At 32.3% G+C, this 23869-nt stretch overlaps 2 protein-coding genes across 2 annotated transcripts in view; one reads left to right on the forward strand and one right to left on the reverse strand.

Moving 5' to 3' along the window:
- The window catches only part of LOC147078510 (putative salivary secreted peptide), a 51380-nt gene extending 34441 nt beyond the window's left edge, over positions 1-16939 (reverse strand). Inside the window, exon 1 of the mRNA XM_085960183.1 lies at positions 16637-16939. The gene's annotated coding sequence lies outside the window, so the exon portion shown is untranslated. The remainder of the gene's footprint in view (positions 1-16636) is intronic.
- LOC147078512 (lipase member I-like) overlaps positions 16687-23869 on the forward strand; it is a 44468-nt gene continuing 37285 nt past the window's right edge. Inside the window, exon 1 of the mRNA XM_085960182.1 lies at positions 16687-17051. Within this exon, the coding sequence (XP_085816308.1) occupies positions 16985-17051 (67 nt within the window). The 5' untranslated portion in view covers positions 16687-16984. The remainder of the gene's footprint in view (positions 17052-23869) is intronic.

The raw sequence follows: 23869 nt of genomic DNA on the forward strand, positions 1-23869 counted from the left end.
TATTATATTCTTGTATTAATATATAGTCACATTATTAGAAGTATGGTGATTATCTCAATAAAAATTTTAATTGTTTTTTTTAAGATCACCATAATATGACGTAAGTATACCTCAATCATCTGCTCATGAATATAAGCTCAAAATTAATACATTGTATATTCGTATATACATATATATTGTTGAGAACAATAAAAAACACTAGAATAGTGATTGATCATTCCATCAATCTGTAGTTTTTATATTCCATACGGAAATCGTAGTATGTATTCAATTCCTCTTTTATGAATGCATCTTGTTGCACTTTATTGTTCGTCCGTACAGAGCCAGACTATGTCAATCGCCATTTTTATTATAAAATTACAGTAAATGATATGCCAATTTTTCTATAAAACTACTATATTTACGCTAAAATACAGTTCCTTACTTATTAGTTTGATCAGTGATCACTGATCAGTATTACACACTAAACGATGTATAACCAAAGATTATTATTATGAAACCTAAAATGACCATGCTTGCTATATAAATGCGTGAACAAATGGTCCACTGTTTAAAAGTTTCGGCACTTATAAACGGTATTATCGAATTAAATGTACATCCGACAAACCGGATAAACACTACAGGCATGGCCACACTTGCTTTTTTGACAGTATTCTTACACATGACGTGCTTTACATCCGGGGCGGAATACAAAAAAACTTACTTAAGTATATAATATATCTGATAATTTAATTATTTCAATTTTTTGTATCCAAATGTTAGAAAGTAATTTTTATACATCTTTCAAACAATGTTTTTATAATGTTCATTTTGTTCACGCACAGGCGTATCTTAATCTGCGCTAGCATAAGTATTTTACTTGTATATGACGAGCACAATAAAATATCCAGGTATGCCACAATCTCGTCGACAGTGATGCAATGAATAAATAAATTTCCTCGTCTATCACGATGACGTATGTAACATGGGTTAACATTGAAAATGTATTTCGGTTTTTATTCAACATTTTCCATGATCATAATCATACATATTGACAAAATTAACAATGGTCAGGTACTCTGTATTCAAATGAAAACAGATGCTATGAACATATTCAGCTATAGTATTGTAATTTTGACAAAGATTACCCTGGGAGAATCCAATTTCGGTATATTTCATTGATTTTAACATAAGAAATAAACTTATAGTGCTCGTTCTTATAAACTATTTTTTGTTCTTAAGGATCCTTCCAGCGTATCTAACCCGCGGCCCCATTTAGGAAAAACTAAAAATAAAAACTCTCGACTAGGATTTTGAATATAATTCTTTTTTAAAAAATCCACCTTTTTTTCCTGAAAGGTAAATTGTACGAATACATTACGGCCGAAAACAGCTGTACCCATTGCATTTAGCAGACAAACTTTCAAACAAGGTTATGCCTTAATATGTGTACATTATTAGTATACCTAATGTATGACAATATCGATACTCTAGTTATATAGAGAAAATTTCGTAGAAAACTCTTATCTTTATAATGCAGCAAAAAAATAAGTCATTAAATCGAAAAACCCTTTATGGGAGTAATCATTAATTCAATTATATAGCGGAATTTCTCGGTTTATTTTTTATTAAACTATAAAATTTCATTATGCATTGGTTATTTAAGTTAGATTAATTTTTAAAAAATCACATTTCGCTCAAAGATCAGGGCTATATAAAATCGAAATGAGAATTTGTGCCTAAAATTTCAAACGCCTATATCTAAGCACAAGGTTTTTTAGTTGTTTCCCTATTGATACAATGTACATATTAATATGTTGAATATTTAAACTGTAAAACAACGTTCCTGTTATTTTTCGTATTCATTTTTTTAAATTAATATTGTTGAAAATGTTTAATCGATTTTATTGTGTACCTAGGCACTTTAATTCTCGTACTGTCAATTATTCAAAAGCACCAAAAATATCTAGAATGTATTGTGAAGAGGGTTTTTATATAAAATTTGTTTTATAGTTTAAATATAAAATTGTTTAAAATCAATAAAAACATCTTGTAAATAAGTATAAAAAGAATTCATAATCTATTATTTATACGTATGTAATTAATTACCTATACATATATAATTATTATCAAATATGTCAAATAATGGTCTTATTCAATCTAATTGGAATATTACGGTCTAAAAATAGACAATTTAGAATCTCACTTAAATAAACGGTAGATATTTTTTTTTAAATTCGCACAAAATTACCGCTCGGTTAAATACTAGCCGATGAAAATAATATTATAATTCGGTCTCAAAGCTTTTCTACTTTCTTCAAAAGTTATTGGCCATTATACATTCACACAAATTTTATGTAACTCTTTTTTTCTATGTACTTACACAAAAACATGAACTAGAAAAATACAGGATATCAAAAATACATTAATTAAAAAAACATTACAGTTGAGAAAATATTATACAAAAAATATATTATAGTGGTAATATACAAGGACGCTTAGCGAACGCTGTCCATAAAACTACAATTCATTGTCTTTTTCGATTCACTCTTATTCTCGCAAACAACATATATGTCTGAAACACGACGCTGTGGTCTATAAGTCTATAATCATAAAATTAGTGGCGTTACTAGTAAACAGTCATTCGGTCCCCAAATTCGTTAGCATAAAGTGCGAAAATTCTGGATAAATAGTGTTTATGTGCAAAGTTTCTTCGGGTTATAAGTTTAGTGTGATCGAATGTACAAACTCCGTTGTGTGTTATAAATGTTATAATATAGGAATTATCGTATCTGTATTTGGAGGTTGTTTGATAATATAATATTTGAAAATTGGAATTCATTATTATATTCACCTGTATTATTAATATAATGATATAATAATATAGTAATATATACATTAAATTGATTAGAGATGAAACTTTTCTTAAAGATATTTTAAAAATAAATAAAACCAACGTAAGTACTTTGTATTTTTATCTAATATTAAATTTTTTTGGGCCACATTTAAAAAAATATGTAAGATACAATATGTGATGCGTTCACATAATAATCTCCATCAATCATTTTATCCAGTGTCCGATAATCCTAATAATACCGTCTTTCTTTATCTAGGTAATAATTAAGTACATCAAAAATACATGTTAAATTTAAATGTTCTACAAAATTAGAAAAAAATATAACTATCCTGTCAGTAACGGTGAGGGTTAATATTCATGACTATTTTACATGCCTACTGCGGTAAAAATATTAAATTTTAGTTTTTTTACAAACGTATGACTGTTGTACCCACCTATAAAGTAAACAAGATTAGTAAGTTACACTAATAGTAAAAACTATTTTTTTTATTAAACATAGGTACATATTTTGAAAATACTAATAATTATATATATTCAAGATTAGTTATAATATTATCAGATTCACGTACATTGACATCTGGGTAATGTAGTAATTATTTGTTCGAATTGTACGTTAGGTATTTACCAAAGATTAGCCATAGCTGACTATTAAAAACATACCATAAATTGCACATCGATTAAACATTGATTCTCTTTTAGATTAAAATAAGAGATTAAACCATGTTGTTTTGGCTTGTAGTCTTTTGTCAACAAACTTTACAATCATTATTAAATCCAAATTACAATAATCATAGTGTATTGCAATAATTGCTATAATATAGTTAAATAACATATCCACGAGTATAGCCAATTTAGATCGAGTTTTTTATCCAACCCATTAAAAAAACATCTAATTTTCAGAGCATGTTTATACAGTTTTTTTATTAATTCCTACTATTCCAATATTATAAACAGTCAATCCCATCCTCTGTACAGGTAAGCCGTCGTAACTCTAGTAGTTTTTGGTAGTTTTCTGTGAATTTTTAATATATCACAATTAACACAATGCTTACGGGCCCTTTTAATTAATTTTGTAATTAACGTGTTAATTTGCATTTTAAAAGTAATTAGCAAAAAACACAATTTTGTCCGGCCCGTAAGCTATGGGTTAAGATTTTAGACGCACGTGGATCTTTGCTATTTTATAAGTATGTACCTACATGAAATAATGAAGCAAGGTCTCAGATATGTACAAAATACAAAATTACAATTGTGTCAATTGCGATTCAAACTCACCTCTTTCATTTTCCAGGTATCCATTATGTTATCAATCCAACTCTGATTCTTTTTTTTCTTTTTTTTCTTTTTTTTACCGAGGCTTTGACTGCTGTCATATCGCCTCTTCTCTTCTAGAAGGGGATCCGTCGCTCAGATCCTCACTCCTATTCTGTTTAAGAACTCCAATTTCATTCTGTTTTTTGCTTCATACTTCTGGCATTCCATTGCACAATCCTAATTTGATTTTTATTATCCATTTTGTTGCAAAACTTCCCCCAGAATTTCTACTAAATGTCCTTCTTTGAAGCGTTTATATACCCAGTCTACTGCTTTATTTATTAGTTGCTTGATGATATGCTGCCAGTCTCCACCTTTTAGCAAGACTTTCATTATTTCCCCAATCGTATTAACATCTGTCTTCTCCTTTGTCTTTTTCCTATTTTGTGCAGGCTTTTCGCTACTGTCTGTAGCTGTTATTGTTAAGCCTGAGGCTTCTTACACCATTATCAAGAAAATAAAATGTTTATCGGCTTTTAAATCATTAATAACATGATTTTTAGCTATCGTCGGAAATAATCCATTGTTTTAGTTGTGACGGCCTTAAATTTGAATTAAGATTTTAAAATGGAAGATTCTTTTTATTGAAGTTTATGATCTCATCCCTATTTTTTATTAGATTTTTTATTGGTATATTTTATTTAAAAATTAAAATATTTTTTATCTTTCAATTTTAAAAGAAATTGCTAATGAAGTTAAAGAACCAACCTTAAATTTCAGCACAAATCAATGATGCAATTAAAAAAATTAAAATATAGACACCGATAGATTTTCGAAGGTACGCCGCAGCATTCAGCAAGCACTTGCCTGTTATAACGAAATTCGACTTCTGACCTAGGTGGCGAAACGTGGCAAAATGTTGGAAAATGCAATGATCAATAACTCCGAGTCAAAATGTGATTCAGAATAATCGAAAACTGAATCCAAAAAAGTTTCACACTCTGATTTCGATATATTTAAGCGAAAGTACATAAATAATATAGGCACAGTTTTTACTGTCATTGTATGACTTTCATCTTTCTAATAAAGTTTTTACAATTTTAGGATGAATTATTTTTATTTTGTTATTTAAAAATAAGGATGCATCTGATAATCTGGGGCGTCTTATATTTTCAAATTTATTTATTTTACATAAAGAACATAACAAATTATAAATTCAAAGCGTTCACGACATGACATAAAATAACTGTTAATAATTAAAAAAAAAATACCGAGAAGTGTGAATTAATAATACAATAGGTACTTAATAAAATAAGAAATTAAATAAGAACAGAAATAAAATAAAATAAAATAACAAAGTAAAAGTAGATGGAAGCACACAGAGTGAACTTTGATAGACCCTATCTTAAAAACTTATAAAACAACGTCCACCTAAATTCACCCTCACGTAAGTGGAATATATCAATATCCGAAGCGATTTCATTAAACACCGTTATTGCCCTCCCAATTGGCATTACTAATGGCAGGTTAGTTCTGCACCGTGGGAGAACAAACAACGGATGCCCTCGATTCCTAATGTAATTATCAGAGACACACAAGCCAACACCACCAAGAATGGCAGAGTTACATTTACGCCGCGTATAAGTCTGAAAAAATATGTAGCTAAATAAAGATCCCTTCTAAATTTTAAGCTACAGTATGTAAGCATCCCTAAGAGAAAATCAGTCGGATAGAGCCACGGATAATATCCATACAGCCGAAAGTAAAGGAGTCTCAAAAATTTCTTTTTGACTCTCTCCACCATAAGACCGTAATTCAACTGATGCGGGGCCCAAACGATAGACCCACTATCGAGTCTGCTTCTAACTAATAACTAATCTAATAATTGATGCAATTCGGTATTATATTCTAGAATTTATGATATATTATTTTCATAAAAGCCTTGTTATCTATCGTGGACGTTTACGCAATGAATGAAAATAATACTATATCACTTGCCCACTTATTTCGTAATAGCAAAATCATGTCAAAAGTAATTTATTAAAGGTTGTACAATAAAAAATATTGGTTATTTTCAGATCTCTCCATAACCACAGGGTCAATTATTGAACTTGAATCAAGATGCTGTTTGTGAATCCGTTCGCGAGGCTATTGTGCATGTTAGACTTAACATCATTTTGCAGTGGAGGAGGTAAGATAATATTTCCAACAACATGACGATAATTCGATATTAAAAATTGTTATTTTTTACATGAAGGAACATCAAATATTATAAGATGTAGACGTCCACACCGTGACATCAAAAATATAAAACAAATATTATATGACAGTAATAAATTGAGAACATATGTATAAATGAGGTTGTTAGTTTCAAAGTCGGAAATCTTCATTTTTATATTTTCAATATTTTTGCCGATTTCGATTATGTTTGTACTTTTCCATCATATAGGTACTTATGTACCTATACTTATTCATAAACTGCCAAATCAAGCCCCTCTATCAGTTAAATAGAATTAAATCAGATGTTGACTGCAAAGTCGTTTATTTTCATCAACCACTATTTTTTTATAGTTTACGACTAATTATTATAAACATGATTTTTTTATTAATTTTAATGATGGACGTTTTATTTTGTCATTCACTTTTTTTAAATCTTCTGTTTGCAATCTCAAATAGTCTTTTCAGTTTTTTGCGATTATATCAAAATAGCGAAATATGGAGGTTACCGACTTAAGAACTAACAACAGCCTGAAATATTCAAAATTTAAAAAACAGGTTAATAAAAATATATTTTTATGATATCATGAGTTAAGTACCTACATAATATCTCATAAAATTAAGAAGCAACGTCCAAACTCACTCCCAGAAAATTGGAACATATCAATACTCGAGACTATTTTTAATTCGATTAATTAGTCATTGGCTTACAAATTTGTAATTACCAATGGTAGTCTAGTTTTGACACTTTGGGAGAACAAACAAATGACGCTCACCTCGCACTCGCACTCGCACTCAAAAATATTATACTTATTTTTTTATTGGTTTTTTACGAAGGTGAGGATTATATTATTTTAATTTAATTTTCCACGGAATTTACCATGTACGTTACCCATTCCCAGACATTCTGTGCTTTAATTACAGCGATGAACACCAGGTCTGTAGCTATTACGATTTGTGGGATTTTCATTGCTTACCTACAAACATGGCCCCCACAAGGGGGGGGGTGACAGGGCTCTAGCCTGGGGGCCCGGCGTGGCTGGTCGATCACTTAATCGAGATAAACACACACTACAAATTCGCGCTAACAGTAAAAAAAGTCGTCTGCGGCGCTATTTCAAAAGTGGAATTTTATTTTATAAATATTTTAGTGTGTTTTCTGGCTAATAAAAAAAGACTATTTATCCAATATCGTGAAAGGCCGCATATTACTTGGATATTACAAAAGGGGGTCGCGATCACTGCTTCATAATAATATGATACCGTGCCTTTTCAAGCGGATTTATTTAAAAATGCCAAAAATCTCGGAAAACCCTTTATTTTACACATAACTCTACAGTTCCGCTGAATACCATTTGGGGATCACTACTGTAGAACATTACACGGCTCTTAACCTTAGCGATAGGTAGGGGGGCCCGCCAAACATATTGGGCTGGGGGTCTGCTTCAGGATATGGGGGCCATGCCTACGAGTTGTTGCAAGTTGCCGCTACCACAAGTTGTTATCATGTGCGCGTAGCCTAACCTGTTGGAGGTATGCCGCATGACAATTTTAAAAGCAAACTCTTTTTTCATTACTGCGATATGTCACTATTCCATTCACCTAAAAAAAGTTTTGATATGTTCGTTCCTGGGGGGAGGGATCTCGGAATCTCTAAGAAACATAATTCATGGTCAATATCAATATCACATTGATAGGACAATACTAATGACATATTGATGATTTACTCACTGTGTCAATTACATAAATAATTATTAATTATAAATATACCTACATATTGTCAAGATAAACGCTGAAACTCGAATTTGTGGTGAACGGATGATAGGTACTGTCTCATTGATTAGGTAGGTACTGTAAAATATTGACCATGACAAAAACGTCACACATGTTGTATCGGAATCAAAGAATTCACACAATATAATTGTATTCTAGTCTTAACTACAATCATTGTACAGCAGACTATTATACCTAACCATCGCGTTCTTTTGATTTACTTTTTCTACTTAACCTCAACTCACATCTATGTACAATAATGTACATATCTATTTAAAAAAAATACAAAGGTTGTTCAAATTACCTTTCCTGCCAATTCTAATTTTAATTTATTTTAATTTTTTTGTTTGATTTGGCTGTCACAATTAATTTAATTTTAATTATGTTGTATACCTAAATACAGTTATTTAAAAATGTAATGACTCATTATGTATTATAAATTTATAACGACCTTGAGCGAAGCCGGGTACTTCAGCTAGTGTAATATATTTAGATGAACACTCACAAGGAAAAGTACCTATGTTATACTTGCCTACACTATAACAAAACATCAAAACAAGCCGCTATCTTTCGATGCGCCAACGTACAGAATAATTTATTTTGTAATATGATACCCACTAGTTATGGTCAAAACTCTTCGTTCCCATTGTTAAAAGTCATATTTCGTAGTGATTCATAGCTTTGTCAGTTTACATATCATAGATAGGTACTTGCTTTACTGACGTATTTCAGGGTGTCCTAACCTAACCTAACTGAAAAAAATGTAAAACGGTACATGTTCAAACACGCGCGTTACCATGATATTACTCCCTACTTCATTTATCGTTTGTCAATTTATGGCAACGGCCGTATGTTGTAGCTTAGCCACTGGGAAATGCCAATAGAAATGGCGTATTCAAAAAAAATGCTACCTTATTCTTAGGTCAATAATTGTTATAAAGCAAACATTATTCGTATAATGTTAATCACATTTGAAAGGTCAAAGACATAGCTTATAAGCAGTATCTTTAGAATTATCTTCAAATGTGTAAATCTTGCCCATTTTTTGAATAATAAAATGCCTAATTCTTGTCAAATTTGGGATCACAGATATTATCAATATAATTTTTATCGTAAATATTTCACTATAATAATGTCGACATAAATTTTACTAATGGTTTTATAAATGCTTTTAAAAATTAATAAATATAAAAAATCTTAACACCACTGCACATGGATGTACTGAAATATGACTATATTCTAAAACATTAGATCGAGAGGTTTAAAAGAATACTATTGTATGCAATAAAAATACTTTATGCAGTCATCAAATGTTTAAAATAAACATAAAGGATAATACGGCTTCAAAATTATATAAATATATTATCTACAACGTTTAAGGAATGTCCAGGATCATGCTTTGAAAATAGCATAAAACCTCCATTTTGACCTACGCGGCGCACGTCCCCCCTTGAGTCTCCCCATAAATGAAGAAATGCTAGATTTAATGCCTTATCCCAGATACTATTTTTTCAAGATGGCTAGTTAAAAATTCTAGACCTGGCAAAGAAAAGGGTAAGTTGGCTATATCAAACTGATTATTATGTCCTCGCGTCAACATGCTCATAAAATTCGAAATATAGCATTGAACTTGGTAAAAATCACATAAATTCTTATCGTTATGTCTATGTTGGTAAGAAAATCTACATTTATTATGTATGTTTATAGCAATTCTTTGTTTGAGTTGTATATACTGATAAGATTTGAAAAAGAAACATTGAAAACTACATACTTCCTGTGGTATTCCACTCGGATAATTTATAATATGAGGTTATAGTATTCAAAGGATTCAATGAATATGTGCGGATTGTTTTCATTACAAAGTAACTTCCTATTACATAAAACTCCAGTGACATCCTGTGAGGCTAGGCAGGTCGTGCATTGTTTAAGTACGGCAAATTGTAAAGGGCGGCAAACAAGGGAATGGATACAATCATTACAACCGTTGACCGCAGAGACAGTTTTCCATAGAGCGACCGATACTGTCACTTCTTTAGAAAGTACCGACATATTGTTAGTGTTTTCAGTCATTACGGGGTTCTTCAAACTTGCCATTAAATAAAACTTTTTGTTAAGATTTTGTGTACCTACATATTTCATTTATGTTGGGCAAAATAAGTTGAGCAAGTAGCTAACATCCATTTCTCGCAAACAAGGTATTGTGAAACCTCTACGTGATTTTTCTTCGTGAAATTTTGATCCACGAAAAATAATGCTATACCTATTACATTTAAGTTGGAATGTACTTACTTAAAGTGACGTAATATTTTTAAAACATGTATATATTTTTAAAACAAAATCATACTTTATAAATGGTGACTATGATATTAAAAAGTTTCAAGTTTCTATGCTGAGAGTTACTTTGGCCGATTGTATAAGATTGGGATCTGAAAATAAGTTAAATGGAGACTAAGATAACTGTAAACACATAGTAAGTACGTCATCGTCATTGATGAGTTATTCATCGCATTAACGTCATGTTAAGTTTAATTCGGAAATAATTACAATTACACGTAAATAAATAATAATATCGATAGTAGACTGTTTTTAATTTAATTATCTAAACTATTTAATAATATTAACAATTTATATTACAGTATGTACTTGACATACCTACTATCTACATATAGTTGGTCGATCCTAAGCCCTAGGAGAAATCCGATGTTGATGATGGTTTATATAGAATATAATTCAAAATAAGTTGGTTTGATTTCCTTTTAATACTTGACCCCAACTGACATCGACATAAATAAAATAATTACAAGATAAAAAGAACTTTTTATATACCACGTTTTTAAATTTGCTGTTGAATCATATAAACTTGACAATTCTATGTATTAATAATTTAGGACAAATAAGGCAATTGTCAACAAATATTTTTTTTGCTATTTTGCAACAAACAAACAAATATAGAATACTGAAATGTCATTTTGATTTCCATAGTAACGCACGTATATATTGATAATTTAGTTGCTAGGACCACCTCCTTAGCAACCAATAATAGTGGATTGGATTATGGATTTCTTCCAAAATAACTTTTCATACAAAACAGAATTAACTGAAAATGAATTCAATTCTACTTAAAGATGGCTAAAAGTATTAAAAGAATGCATTGGCATCGTGTTCTGATATATTCTAAAAGTTTCAAAAGGCTAGCTAGTCGGAAAGTTAGTTAAAAATCGATTGCAAGATGGATAAACAACCACCAGTCAAACAAGAATACGAGCTAAGAAAAACGTGGTAAAATACAGTTTTTTTTTTCAAATTATCTTACCTGCCAATTCTAATTTGGAATTATCACCACAGATCCAAGATAAAGTTTGCATATTTTTGATTCGACTTTAATTTGATGTTCTTTTATTTGGCATATTTTTATTTTGACATGCTGTGTGCCTATAGATATTGATATTTTAATATTGAAGAATGTAATTATTATTGTTTTGATAAATGTATATCGGGTATTTTAATTAGAATAATAAAAAAAGTAAATTTTAACTTTTCGTACATTTCCACAAATCATCGCAAGACTGGTTTTGTTCTAACAGACATATTCAATTTTATTGGTTTCATTAGAACATTAAAACAATATTGATGTGAATATTGTTTAAGTACGATTAATTACAGTGTTTTTTTTAATATTAATTGCGTAATCCTTATTGAGGATAATATAAAAAAATGCAAATTAATCTAAGTCCACAAACTAATTGAAAAAAAACGCCATAATTTTATTTTTCACCCCAACACCATATTATTTTGTTTTAATACGTTTTATCTCAATATAGTCCGGGCTTAAATATTTGTGAATCCAGAGATATAGGTACTACGGTGGTATTCAAAGTGTGTACCGCCACCAATACTCGGGAGCGCCGCCAGCTGTTTGAAAAAAATAATAATTCCAGACCATCTCAACCCAATGTGTTGATGTACTATCATATTGGTATACCTCACTACTGCACCAATTAGTGACCTTTAATTTTATTTTCAATTTGAAGAGTTTCACACAGATTCCAGGTCTGAGAGATATATGAGTAGAGTAACTGTGCTGATATGAGTAGGCAAGCCATGCGTTGCTTGTGTGGCATATTCTATGGAAAGAATGCGCATAAAAAACTTTAAAACTTTAGATTTAATCCGTTTAATGTAGAAAAATAGTCAATAACGTAACTGGGACGGTAGGTAACAAATTTTGACTAAACATAGTAGCGGTCAACCCTTGTAAATAAGTTTAAGTGTGGCATTGGATATCGTATGCAGTTTGATTCCAAGATTTAAGAAACATGCTAATTACTCATCCATCCCATTATCATTTTTTTGGAGAGAAGTCGCGGGTAAAAGAAAGTTCAGCAATCTTAGTACAATACATTGATGTCCGACCACAGTCATAGATTCGTATAATACTTCGATGTATATTGTCTTCATGCGATAACGATAAGAATTTTACTTCTCTCAGTTATCATAGATATTACTAAAAGTAAAGTAGGGTACAATTTGACTTCCTAATGGCCGACCAAAAAAGCTGTCAAAGCTGTCAAATGTGATTTTCAAATGAAAATATAAAGTTAAACAATAGGGTCTTGAATCTGATTCATGTATGAAAATTTTTCAATTCACTGCTCAGAATATGACGTATTGTTGAATGGCATCGTGAAATTAATAATACCGTTTTACAACCACTGTTATATGAATATTACTGTAACTATATAATATTGTAATATCGTTATGTTCATTTTCTATACTCATTTACCTCCGCCTTGTTACAGCCATTATCATACAGTGGAACCCCGATCTACCGTTCTCGCATTAATCGTTTTCCCGCACGTATCGTTCGTTTTTGAAAATCCCGCCAAACACCCATAAGAATAACGTTAAATAATCCCGCAACAACCGTTCCCCGATTTATCGTTTTCCTCGCTCTATCGTCTAAATATTATTATGGTCCCGCCACAAATATTATCCCGATTGACCGTTTTTGTTGAATATTTTTCATTTCGCTTTCGTAGAATTGTTTATGATACCATACTAGTAACCTTTCAGTCAGGTTCAGACAGATCGGTCGGCGCTCGATTGCCTCGCAATCTCGTATCACTAATTTTTATAAGTCGCAACTAAAATGCCCCCCCCCCCCGCACGATGAAAACTAGAACTCAAGCTGTGAAACTGAAAATAATTCAAAATGTCGAAATAAAAATCAGGAGAAAAACGGCTTTTTTATTTTTTATGTATCCCGCATAATTATCGTTTTTTTCTTAGGGTCCCTTGAAAATCGTAGAATTGGGGTTTCACTGTATTGTTATGTGTACAATTACTATATAATGTAGTTAAAGTTTACTTCATATTAAATTTTATAATTTACAAACGATTTTTATTAGTTTAGGCTGTGCATACATTAAAGATTAAGTTAATTGTAAAAGTACATCGACAATACAATATAACTGATAATATTTTAGTATTATCAGTTATCCCCAAATAGTGTTCCGAGTAAAATAAAGAGTAGTCCGAGTATTTTTAACGATTTTTGGTATTTTTAAATATACCCACTTGAATTGCCGGCACTCAGCGACATATTGTGAAGCACCGATCGTAAACCCCTTTTGTGATAGCCAAGTAACATGCGATCCTTCACTATATTGGATAAATAATCATAAAATTTTTTAGACTTTTTTCCCTATTGGATAAAAATTGTGGTGTGCGTTTATCTCACTTGACTGGCCGACCTGCCACGCCCCCCCCCCTCTCTAACCACAGGCCCCCAGGCTAATGCGCTGTCACCCCCTCCTTGTGGGGGCTATGTAACCTTATATCAGTAACAGACTTCTTACACTGTTATTTATTAATTTCACATTATTAGTAGGTTCAATAACCTTACTATTATTGATATTACTTGTTCGGAATGTGAAAGTGAAACCCTTTTAGCATGAAGAGTTCGGAGTTTTCTCTATTAATTGTCTATTGTCAACATCAGAAAACAATGTGGCAGCAGTATGGCGATTAATTTGCGATCACGATGCGTAAATACGAGGCCACTGCTCGTAATAATAATATGGATAGACAGACAGTCAAGTAGGATAATATGAAAGTATAATTAGCTAAGACACCATTGACAAAATATAGAACTGTTTGCACTAATATGTCAAGCGGTAGATACGTTATTGAATATATTAACTATATTTAGAATTTCGAATGAACTTGTACATAATATGCATTTGAATTATTAATTTATTAATATCAGCAAATATAACTTTAGGTGCCGCAGTTTTAAGAACTAATAGGTCGCAATATCACACCGGCAGTACGTCATCGTAACACTAGTCACGCCTCAAGTTGTAGTTGCCTGACTATAGTTTAGTTAGTTTAGTAGTTAAACCACACTCGAGTGCGTGGTGACGTCAGTATTTGAAGAAACTGCTCCTAAGACATTCTGAATCGTGAAAAACTGCTGATGCTTCACATCTAAACGTAGGGCCTCGTGATACGCTCGTTTAAAACCAAGTATGGTGCGGGGCGGTTTGGTTTTTTCGTTTTGTGAGTTTGTGTTGGCGGTCTATAGTCGTTGTGGTTCCGAGCGAGAAAAACCGATGCAATAGGCTCAATGTCAGTGCAGTCGAGGAATGGCAACCGAAACAATAATCCCATTCTCCCTGTTCTAACTGCTGCGCACTCAAAGAATCTGCGCATATTCAGTGTACGATTATTCCACTAGGTACTCAAGATGCAAAAATCATCACTGCCAATAATCAATAAAAAGAGTAAATCACAGTTAGTAGGTATAGTTGATATATTAATGAATCGCTTTTACTAGTTCACAAATTTGCATTCAACAACATATAATGTGTGTAGTTTTTTTTTTATATATAAAACAATAATAATCACTTTAACTGACTAGTATTAAAATACGCCAATTAAATATAACGCATTTCGATTTAATGTAGTGTTTAATCCGAAAAAATTAAGTGTTATTGGTTTATAAAATGTTACCCAACAAAAAAAAATGATTTGATCCAGTTCCACAGTGAACAGCCACAAGAAATAATATTTTAAGTATGTACATAATATATGCATAATTCCTTTTAATTGATTCGTTGAATAAATTATCACTTACTTATTTATTTTAACAATTAAAAAAACATACCAGACAGGGAACTCGGTCTGTTCTGTGATACCGGACAATCATTTTTTGCTCAATCAAAATTGACAGATCAACAAATCAACATAATGAATATTTTTCACATTACCAAATAACAAGTTTTTGTGTATATTGTGTAAAAAATGAATCACATTACATAATAAACGCAAAAAAATACAGAAATTATAAACTCAATAAAAGTAGTTCAGTACCAGTTTTTGTTCAAATCATTTGTCATCGAAGATGTAGATTTGATAGTGAAATTCAGGTCAAAATCAGCGAATGTTGAATATTTAAAAAAAAAATTTAAGTATGTTATTTCTTGAATAATTTACTGGTACTTGCAGGTATAATAAAATAAAAACTCGGATAACTGCTATTTAGCTAAATAGTTTTAAATCTTTAAAGACCTTGTAAGTAATATATTATAAATGATTTTACAGCCTTAGCGTTGGTTAAAACCTCGTAAGTGGGTGCGTAACAGAAAATGTATAATCCGGCGGAACAGTTCGGAAAATCGAACGTATTGTGTACTTTTCTATAAAGCATGACATTTAATATTACCTTAATTAATATTAATATTATCTTAATGGTAATTTTAGCCTGCTCTCACATCTAAACTCACCTCTGCCGCGAGCCATAAATCAAACCTTTTAAGAACGTCGCTCCGGTGTTGCATATGAAGCCCGCGCACATAGGCACCTAGCGACAGTCGCACATAACCTCTCGAAACGTAGATATATTGGGATGCGGAAACCGGCGAACCGGTATAGGAATGACCGATTCGTAGGTGTAGGGGCTTCGACTCGCAGCCCGAGACGCATGCGATTTGTTGTTAACAGCACTAGAATTTTTTTTCAAACTAAAAAGTCGCATTCCACCAATGTGTGGAGCTCCATTTGGCAACGTGTGTTTTGTGAATAACGATGACGTCACATCTACATATTCGACACATTGCAGACGATACGAATTTTGATGTGCGAGCCGGCTTAAAGATATTTAGCCACTTTAGAATTCACCCCTAATATTAAAAAGTTTTGAAGTTGACATTTTTAAATGTGAAGCCCATAAAATACTACATACGTACGTAATATTATATATATTAAGTAGGTACCTAACTAGAGTAGGTACCAAAGTCGTTTTGATTTTTGCATTATTATTTTGTTTGACGAAGTGGAATACTGTACTTATCTTTACCATTTTTTATGTGTAATATTACAAAAACAGACCTTGCCTTGTCGAATATGTTTTTACATTATTACAATACCAACATATTTAAACTGTCAAATATTATCCACCATCATTGAATGGCTCCAAATTGCGATTGTGTATATTATAATATATATTGAATATATAGGTTTCAATGCTTGTATTGTGAAGTCCACTGCCCACACCTTGAAAACCACTGCGACAGGTGCAATGAAAACAGTCGTGCGGTCTCTTTCATTAAGCTCTCGCGACACACACGTGCACATCTCTCACACGGAGCGGTTAACCCGTCACACGCCGTTTCAGTTTTGACAGAAGGGCCCTTGCGGACAGTCGCGGGAACGAGTCACTCGCTGTCACGTGTATATCGAACGACATGACGAGTGCCCCAAAAAATCGCTCAAATGAATCTCACAGTGTAAACCGAATAGTCAATGTATAAACGACCGTGTTATTAATGCACCTTTTGCGATACGACCATAGACAGTGAACCGGTTTTCTGTATCCATTTATTTATATACCAAAGTGTTGCAATGAATAAAATAAGAAAAATGTGTAAATATGTGAGTGATGGTTGGAAGTTGTGGTGGTGGGGCACTGGTGAGTTTTGATAACAATAAATTAAATAAAAATTGAATGTTAAGTAGGTATATTATTAATTCATTTACTTCTGTGGTATGTTTGCTCTCAAACACTGCGGCTAGTAATTCGACAGAGAGAGGGGAGGAAGCAATGCAAGTAAAGTACCTAGCTAACTGCATTTCTTGTTTGGATGCAAGTCGCAATGAAAGCTGCAGAGTCAGCTGGAAGCAAAATAAACCGTTCGCCGATTAAAATGCACCTAGAACCGGAACGTAAATCACTCGCTGGCGGCCAGTTACTGTATCAGGTGCAACGAGATTTATATCGGAAGACTTTTCTTTATTACAATCTGATTTCTATTTGGTGTCTTCTCAAGCATAGTTAAAAATAATTATAAAATTACTTCATTACGTTTTATTCAACATATTTTAATTAATCGTACTTAATTGATAAATAAATATTTGATTTGTTTTAGAAAACATAAATACACTTAGTTAAATTTGAACGTGAATTAAATAAATATTAACTTATTAGCTAATAGCTGTACCTACTTAGCTATATTTAAATAAATAGTTAAGTATTTAATTAATTTTATTCATTACACATAGGTATCACACGAACTACGGTAGCAATCATTTTTAATTAAACATTATAAATCGTAACAACAGCATGTTCATAATATTTGTATGTGTACCTACACATGAATAAAATTTAAAATATTATACTAAAATAATGTTGTTATTTTAACAGCATAATGAATTACTTATTTTCAATCTATTATGGTAACTTTTCCTTTTAAACTTGTTAGTACATATTATTATAACATAATAACGATAACACACGATAATTTTGGTATGTTCTAAATTCTACGATAAACATTGTTATTGTGATAGTATTTGCTTGGTAGAATTCCATTTTACATTACTATAATATTAATTATATACCACAAATATTATTTTTAGTCGATTGGTAGCTATTTCGGCGGTAACACTATTATCAAGACATTGCCGAAATAACTATCGACTATATTTGTGTATTCAGCATAGAATACTATTCCTATACTTAAATCTTATGTAGATATTATAATATCCATTATTTAGTAAAACATAATTTTTGTGTGTCAAAAATCATAATCACAAAGATCTGGCAAATAATCATCATCATCATTAGGGGCGCGACAACCCGGTATGGGTCCTGGCCTCCTCCAACAGCTCCCTCCACCTGTCCCTATCCAGTGTGGCCGCTTTCCAATTCGGTACCCCACTAACCAGCGAATCTTTGGCCTGCCTCTTCTTCTACGCCCTATTGGATTGCTGGACATCATTCACTCTCTTTGCCGGTTCATTGTCATTCATACCGTGCACATGACCTAGCCACAGCAGTCTCCCAATCTTAATTAATTGAACTGCGCTGCAATCTTCGTAGAGCTCAGCATTATATCTTCTCCTCAAATTGGTGCCGTTCTTGATCGGTCCATATATACGGCGGAGAATTTTTCTTTCAAAGATTTTTAGGGATCGTTCATTTCGCAGAGTTAATGTCCAGGTTTCCGATACGTAGGTGAGCACTGGCTTTACAAGTGTCTTGTAAAGAGTGCTTTTGGTTCGGCGAGATAGTATGCGGGACTTAAAATGTCTTAGCAGGCCAAAGTAGCATTTATTCGCAGACATGATTCTTCTGTAATATCATTATGTCGAGTTACAAGAGATCCAAGGTATATGAAACTGTCGACCGTATCAAACTTGTATGCACCGATATCTAACTTTGATGCGCCTTTTCGTGGTGTGACATAGACAGGCATGTATTTAGTTTTTGCCTCGTTTATTTGTAAGCCCATAATAATTTTATTAAATTCCACAAATATCATTTTCAGTCGATTGGTACCATAAATTGGTGTGTCAAAAATCATAATCACAAAGATGTGGCAAATAATACAATAGCACTATTACACTTCATAATAATATATTGTTACATTAATCATTATAGTAACCATGAGTTACCAACGAAAGTGACAATAGGTACACAATGTTATATAAACAATAACACTAAACAACAACCGAAACTTATTAACAAACGCAGCATACAAAATCTTAGCTCTTTCGAAGATGGGTTTGTTAACAGAAACACATGTCAAGATAACTAAAATTGACATGTTGTTATGTTGAGTTTAGGTTACACAATTTCAGGACCCGGTCAATTTCTTGATTTTGAAATCCCGGCGGGTGGGGAATCGGGACTACCTTTTCATTAATTTTGAGACAGAGCAAGTGATTTACCGGAAAAAAAATATAATTTATTAGAAGCGGTTGGTTTACAAATAAAACTATTGAAAGCTCAGATAAATATCATTCGTATCAAGTTTACCATAAGACGGTCACCAATATACTGCCCTGCTAAGTAAAAAGACAGTTTTTTTTGTTTTAGTGAAATGAGAATCCGAGTTTTAAACTTGTTGGTTTGACATAATCTCTAAATATACAAGTCTAAAACACTGTCTGTTTACTTACTATGGCAGTATAGTTCACAATACATGTAAGCATGTGATTTTCTCAAAGCTTGTGTATTTAAATGATTGTTTCACTTCTCTACTGTCATTAGGCCACATCTCTGTTGTAGTCACAGAACAGGTTAATAAATATAATTCCGATAGGCTATACCCCAATATATTACATTTTTACGCAGGGTTTTGAATGTGTGAGTGTCCTATGAAAATGAATCACACATTATAGACGTGCAATAGTGTGTAGTTATTGCAACCTCCAAATACGCCAATATTGAATGAACGTCAGTGCATAAATCGAGAGCAGTTGTCAGAACGAAAGACAAGCGTATTCTTGACACGTATTTAAGTTTAACCCCTATTATTACACACTGGAGATCGGTTGCCTGTTACTCCACACTCGTTAGGTATTTCAGTTACCATTAATTCAGTGTTCCCTGATTACTGTAGTGTTAAAAAGAACAATAATATGACTATTCCTAAAAATAAACTATCGTCTCGATATCTCAAAATTACTATTTAGAAATAACGCACTCGCAACAATATTACCATAGATAATATTACAATGTACCTATAAATCTGACAATAATAAACTAATAATACTAACTTCTTTATTGTTTATATTATAATATGTCTAATTTTTTTTTATTTTTTTTTGTTAACTGTCAATTCATGGTGGAACTGCATTGTATTGTTGTTTTTATTTAATAAAACGCAATTTTTTTTATAGTACTTATTCCACTTTAATTAATATATTAGGACCGGTTTCGTCCGCCTCAGTGGGACATTTTCAAGTGAGTTGAAAATGTCCCACTGAGGCGGACGAAACCGGTCCTAATATATTAATTAAAGTGGAATAAGTACTATAAAAAATTGCGTTTTATTAAATAAAAACAACAATAATATGTCTACTATATTTCACGCGGATTGAGTCGCGTCTGCAGATACATATTTAATATTTTTTTAATATTTTAATAAAATAAGTCAAATAAAATACTTTTGAGATTGTTTATATGTCACTTTTGTGTAAATATATGGACAAGTGAGAAAAAACATTTAACACGATTGCCAGGCGTAGAAACATTGTCAATAAATAAATGACATAATGTAAATATTCTTCGTACATTTTGTGATTTTAAGAGTTGTGAATAATAATTTTATATACTATCTTCTATGTATAATGCATAATGTGGTACCATGGGCGAATGAAAGATTTCGGACAAAAAAATCAGCATACGTCACAATTGTTTATTATTCTGTCCAGAAATCCGAAATTTTCGTGTCTGGAATAATCACTGAACCGGTTCTTTAAAACGCTCAATGAGCAAAAAAAGTACCCGCATCGCGTTGAACGAACAAATTTGAGTTTTTTCTGTGTTTGGACGTAACATAATTTATTATGAAAGTGAAACTGAAAATGATTAGTAAAGCGTCAATTACATTGAGCTTTTTTATGAGCTGATCATTGGCAAATTTATAATCTGCCTGTAAATTCGCCCAGTGTAATCATCGAATAAGCTAATAAGCAGGTTGTAAACACTCCACCTAGAAAAGTTGAAAGCCGGTCAACTTTTCACACTACACGCCGGCGTGTGGGCTTACTGCGTCTGCGCAGTAGAGCGATGGTGGTGGAAAAACGAACTACTCATTTTGAAATTTACATTTTTGACGTTTAATGGAAACATTCTTATGGAGCGTAGCGACCTCCCGGTAAAAAAACGAACTACGTTCCGTCAAAATCGCTCGCTGGCTTGTGGCTTATCAGCGAATGGAAAGTTTTGTGTGTAATCATGAAGTCGCAGTAGCTGAACCGCCCGCTTTTGAATTCGCCAATAAGCAGCTCGTAAAAAAGCTCAATGTAATTGACGCTTAAGGCTAATAATTAAATAATAAAAATAAAAACTATCATTTTAGTTAGACGAATAATCATGTTAAATCGGAAGTAATAGTGATTCTGTAAGTAAGTAACCAAAACAAACCATCAACCGCTAATATTGTTTATTATTTACAAATAATACATATATCATATAATGCAGCTAACTCTAAGAATATTAAATTGAAATAAAACGCGATCTGAATTCACCATCAAATATCCTTCCTCATTGAGCATCCGATTTCTTCCCATTCACAGGAAGCAGGTTGTCATAATATTACTATATACTCACTATCACCGACAGTGTTTAGATCACGCACATTGTATCGCTTCGGCGGCCCTCGCACTTTTTCTTGATTCCTTCGTAAACTAGCGAGCCTTATTAATAAGTAATAATGCGGTTACAGTGACATCCCTAGGAAAAGTGCCGCTCCTGAGCAGACTTGGAATACCGCCCTTTTCATGTTATAAAAGGTTATTTCCTATTTTATTATTTATCTTTGGCTGTATATTATATAAAGAGACAATTACACCAAATATCTTGAAATTAACACACACACCATCTAGTTCTAGAGCAATTCCATGAAACCTGTTAACCTGTTCGTGTTAACCTAAAAACCGCCATTACAATATGTATTATAATAATGCTTCGATCATTTTTTTTTTAAGATATTGACAATTTCTAACGAACATACATAATTAGAGACATCCAACGTATTCGATGAATAAAATAAATAGTTTATTATACTTTCTAATGAAGCGACAACATCGTCTGCTTCACGAAAAAACGTCACTGCTCTCAAAAGTTGTAATTTTTGCAACGCCATTTATAATGTGCCGCCCCTGTGCAACGCATGACCTGCCTGCTCCCACGGGACGTCACATTTATAGTAATACAAAATCTCATTGGCACGAATCGTTATTTTTTTATAAAATAACAGTAGGTAGAATGTTTCCGCGAACACAGCGAAATAATATTATTCCTTGCTGGTATTTTTTCGAATGTCGCAACATCTTTCGCTGTACAAAGTGTTGTTTTATGTTGTAATACCTTTACACATGTGCGCTACGAAACTAACTCGATGTATATTTTTTTTGTCTTATTTCGATGAAAGTAATTCCATACTAAAGCCTGTTTTAATTGCCGGCAGAACAAAAAATATAAAAATTACGTCACCAAACGTTAATATTATGACATCAGTAACAAAAAAAGTACAGTAAGAAAACGAAGATTTCTTGGTATGAGCAGCAAAGTCTTAACCATATTATGTAGATTTTGTAGATGTTTATGCAGCGGTGATTTTCTTTGACAAATGATACAGTCCAAACTGTTCATTAAATTTTACAAAAATCTTTAAAATATGCCAATTTCTCACAAATTTCTTATTTATGGCTATACTTCAGCTGAGGCATGGTCTAAAAAGATCGTGACTAGGCGATGCGCGGATTGCGGGTCGCGGGTGCAAATTACGCAAGCTGAACGAAATATAATTTGTCATAAAAGTTCAACATGCGTCCTTTTTATGTTATGTTTATTATTATATTCGTAATAATAATAGTATATTCATTGGCATGTTTTTTTTAAGTAGGTACATACGTAAAGTTTTTTAGTCATCTTTACACGATTTAAGAATATTTTCATCCGACGCCATGACAAAACGAATCGACGTGCAGACACCTCGACTATCGCTCTCCGAATGGCAACGCGGCCGTAATTTCGTTCCACATACAGTTTAAAATTATTCGCCGTTTCACTTATGTACCTACGCTCTTTATTAACCAAAGCATAACAAAATCTCTGCAACTCACATCAAAAGGGCATATAACATAAACCACTAATATTATTATATTGTGTCGTCGCTGTCACCTTCACTACTAATTGGATGAATTTGAAGAGATGTATCGTTTTTAATGGGTATTTAGAATTTATGGTTTTTATTTTATTTTTTATCGTATGTAGGTGCCTCAAAATCAGCCGGTGCCTCGGGCCTCCACGACCCTAAACCCGCCTATATGTTTTTATTATTACGATGGGCTATCTTTTCTGATCATATAAATACAGATCGCAAAACGTTACAATTGCAAATGTGGTAATCAGGTTTATTCTGTGTATGTCGTGAATATATTGATAAGTCGAAAAACATTTTTAATTTTCGTTTTCTGTGGTTTTTATAAAATCTTTTTTTCAAGTTCCATTACTTACCACAGAAAAACAAACTTTAAAATAGCTGCCATGAGAATTTATATATTTTTTTTTACTTATTAACAGTGAACTTCTTTTTCTTCTTCTTTGCCTATATCCGCCCCTTAACTGGAGCATATGGACACCACGCGGCGCCTCCAAGAATCCCTGTCGCTCGCCAGTCTTCTTGCTTCGTTCCAGGTCAAACCAGCATCCCGTAGCTCCGCCGTATACACTCTGTAGATTGTATTTAGCGGCCTTCCAGGACGCCGGAATCCGGT

This window comes from Rhyacophila brunnea, unplaced genomic scaffold (genome assembly GCF_057557595.1).
Source record: "Rhyacophila brunnea isolate RB1 unplaced genomic scaffold, BYU_Rbru_1.0 scaffold_11, whole genome shotgun sequence".
Lineage (NCBI taxonomy): Eukaryota > Metazoa > Arthropoda > Insecta > Trichoptera > Rhyacophilidae > Rhyacophila > Rhyacophila brunnea.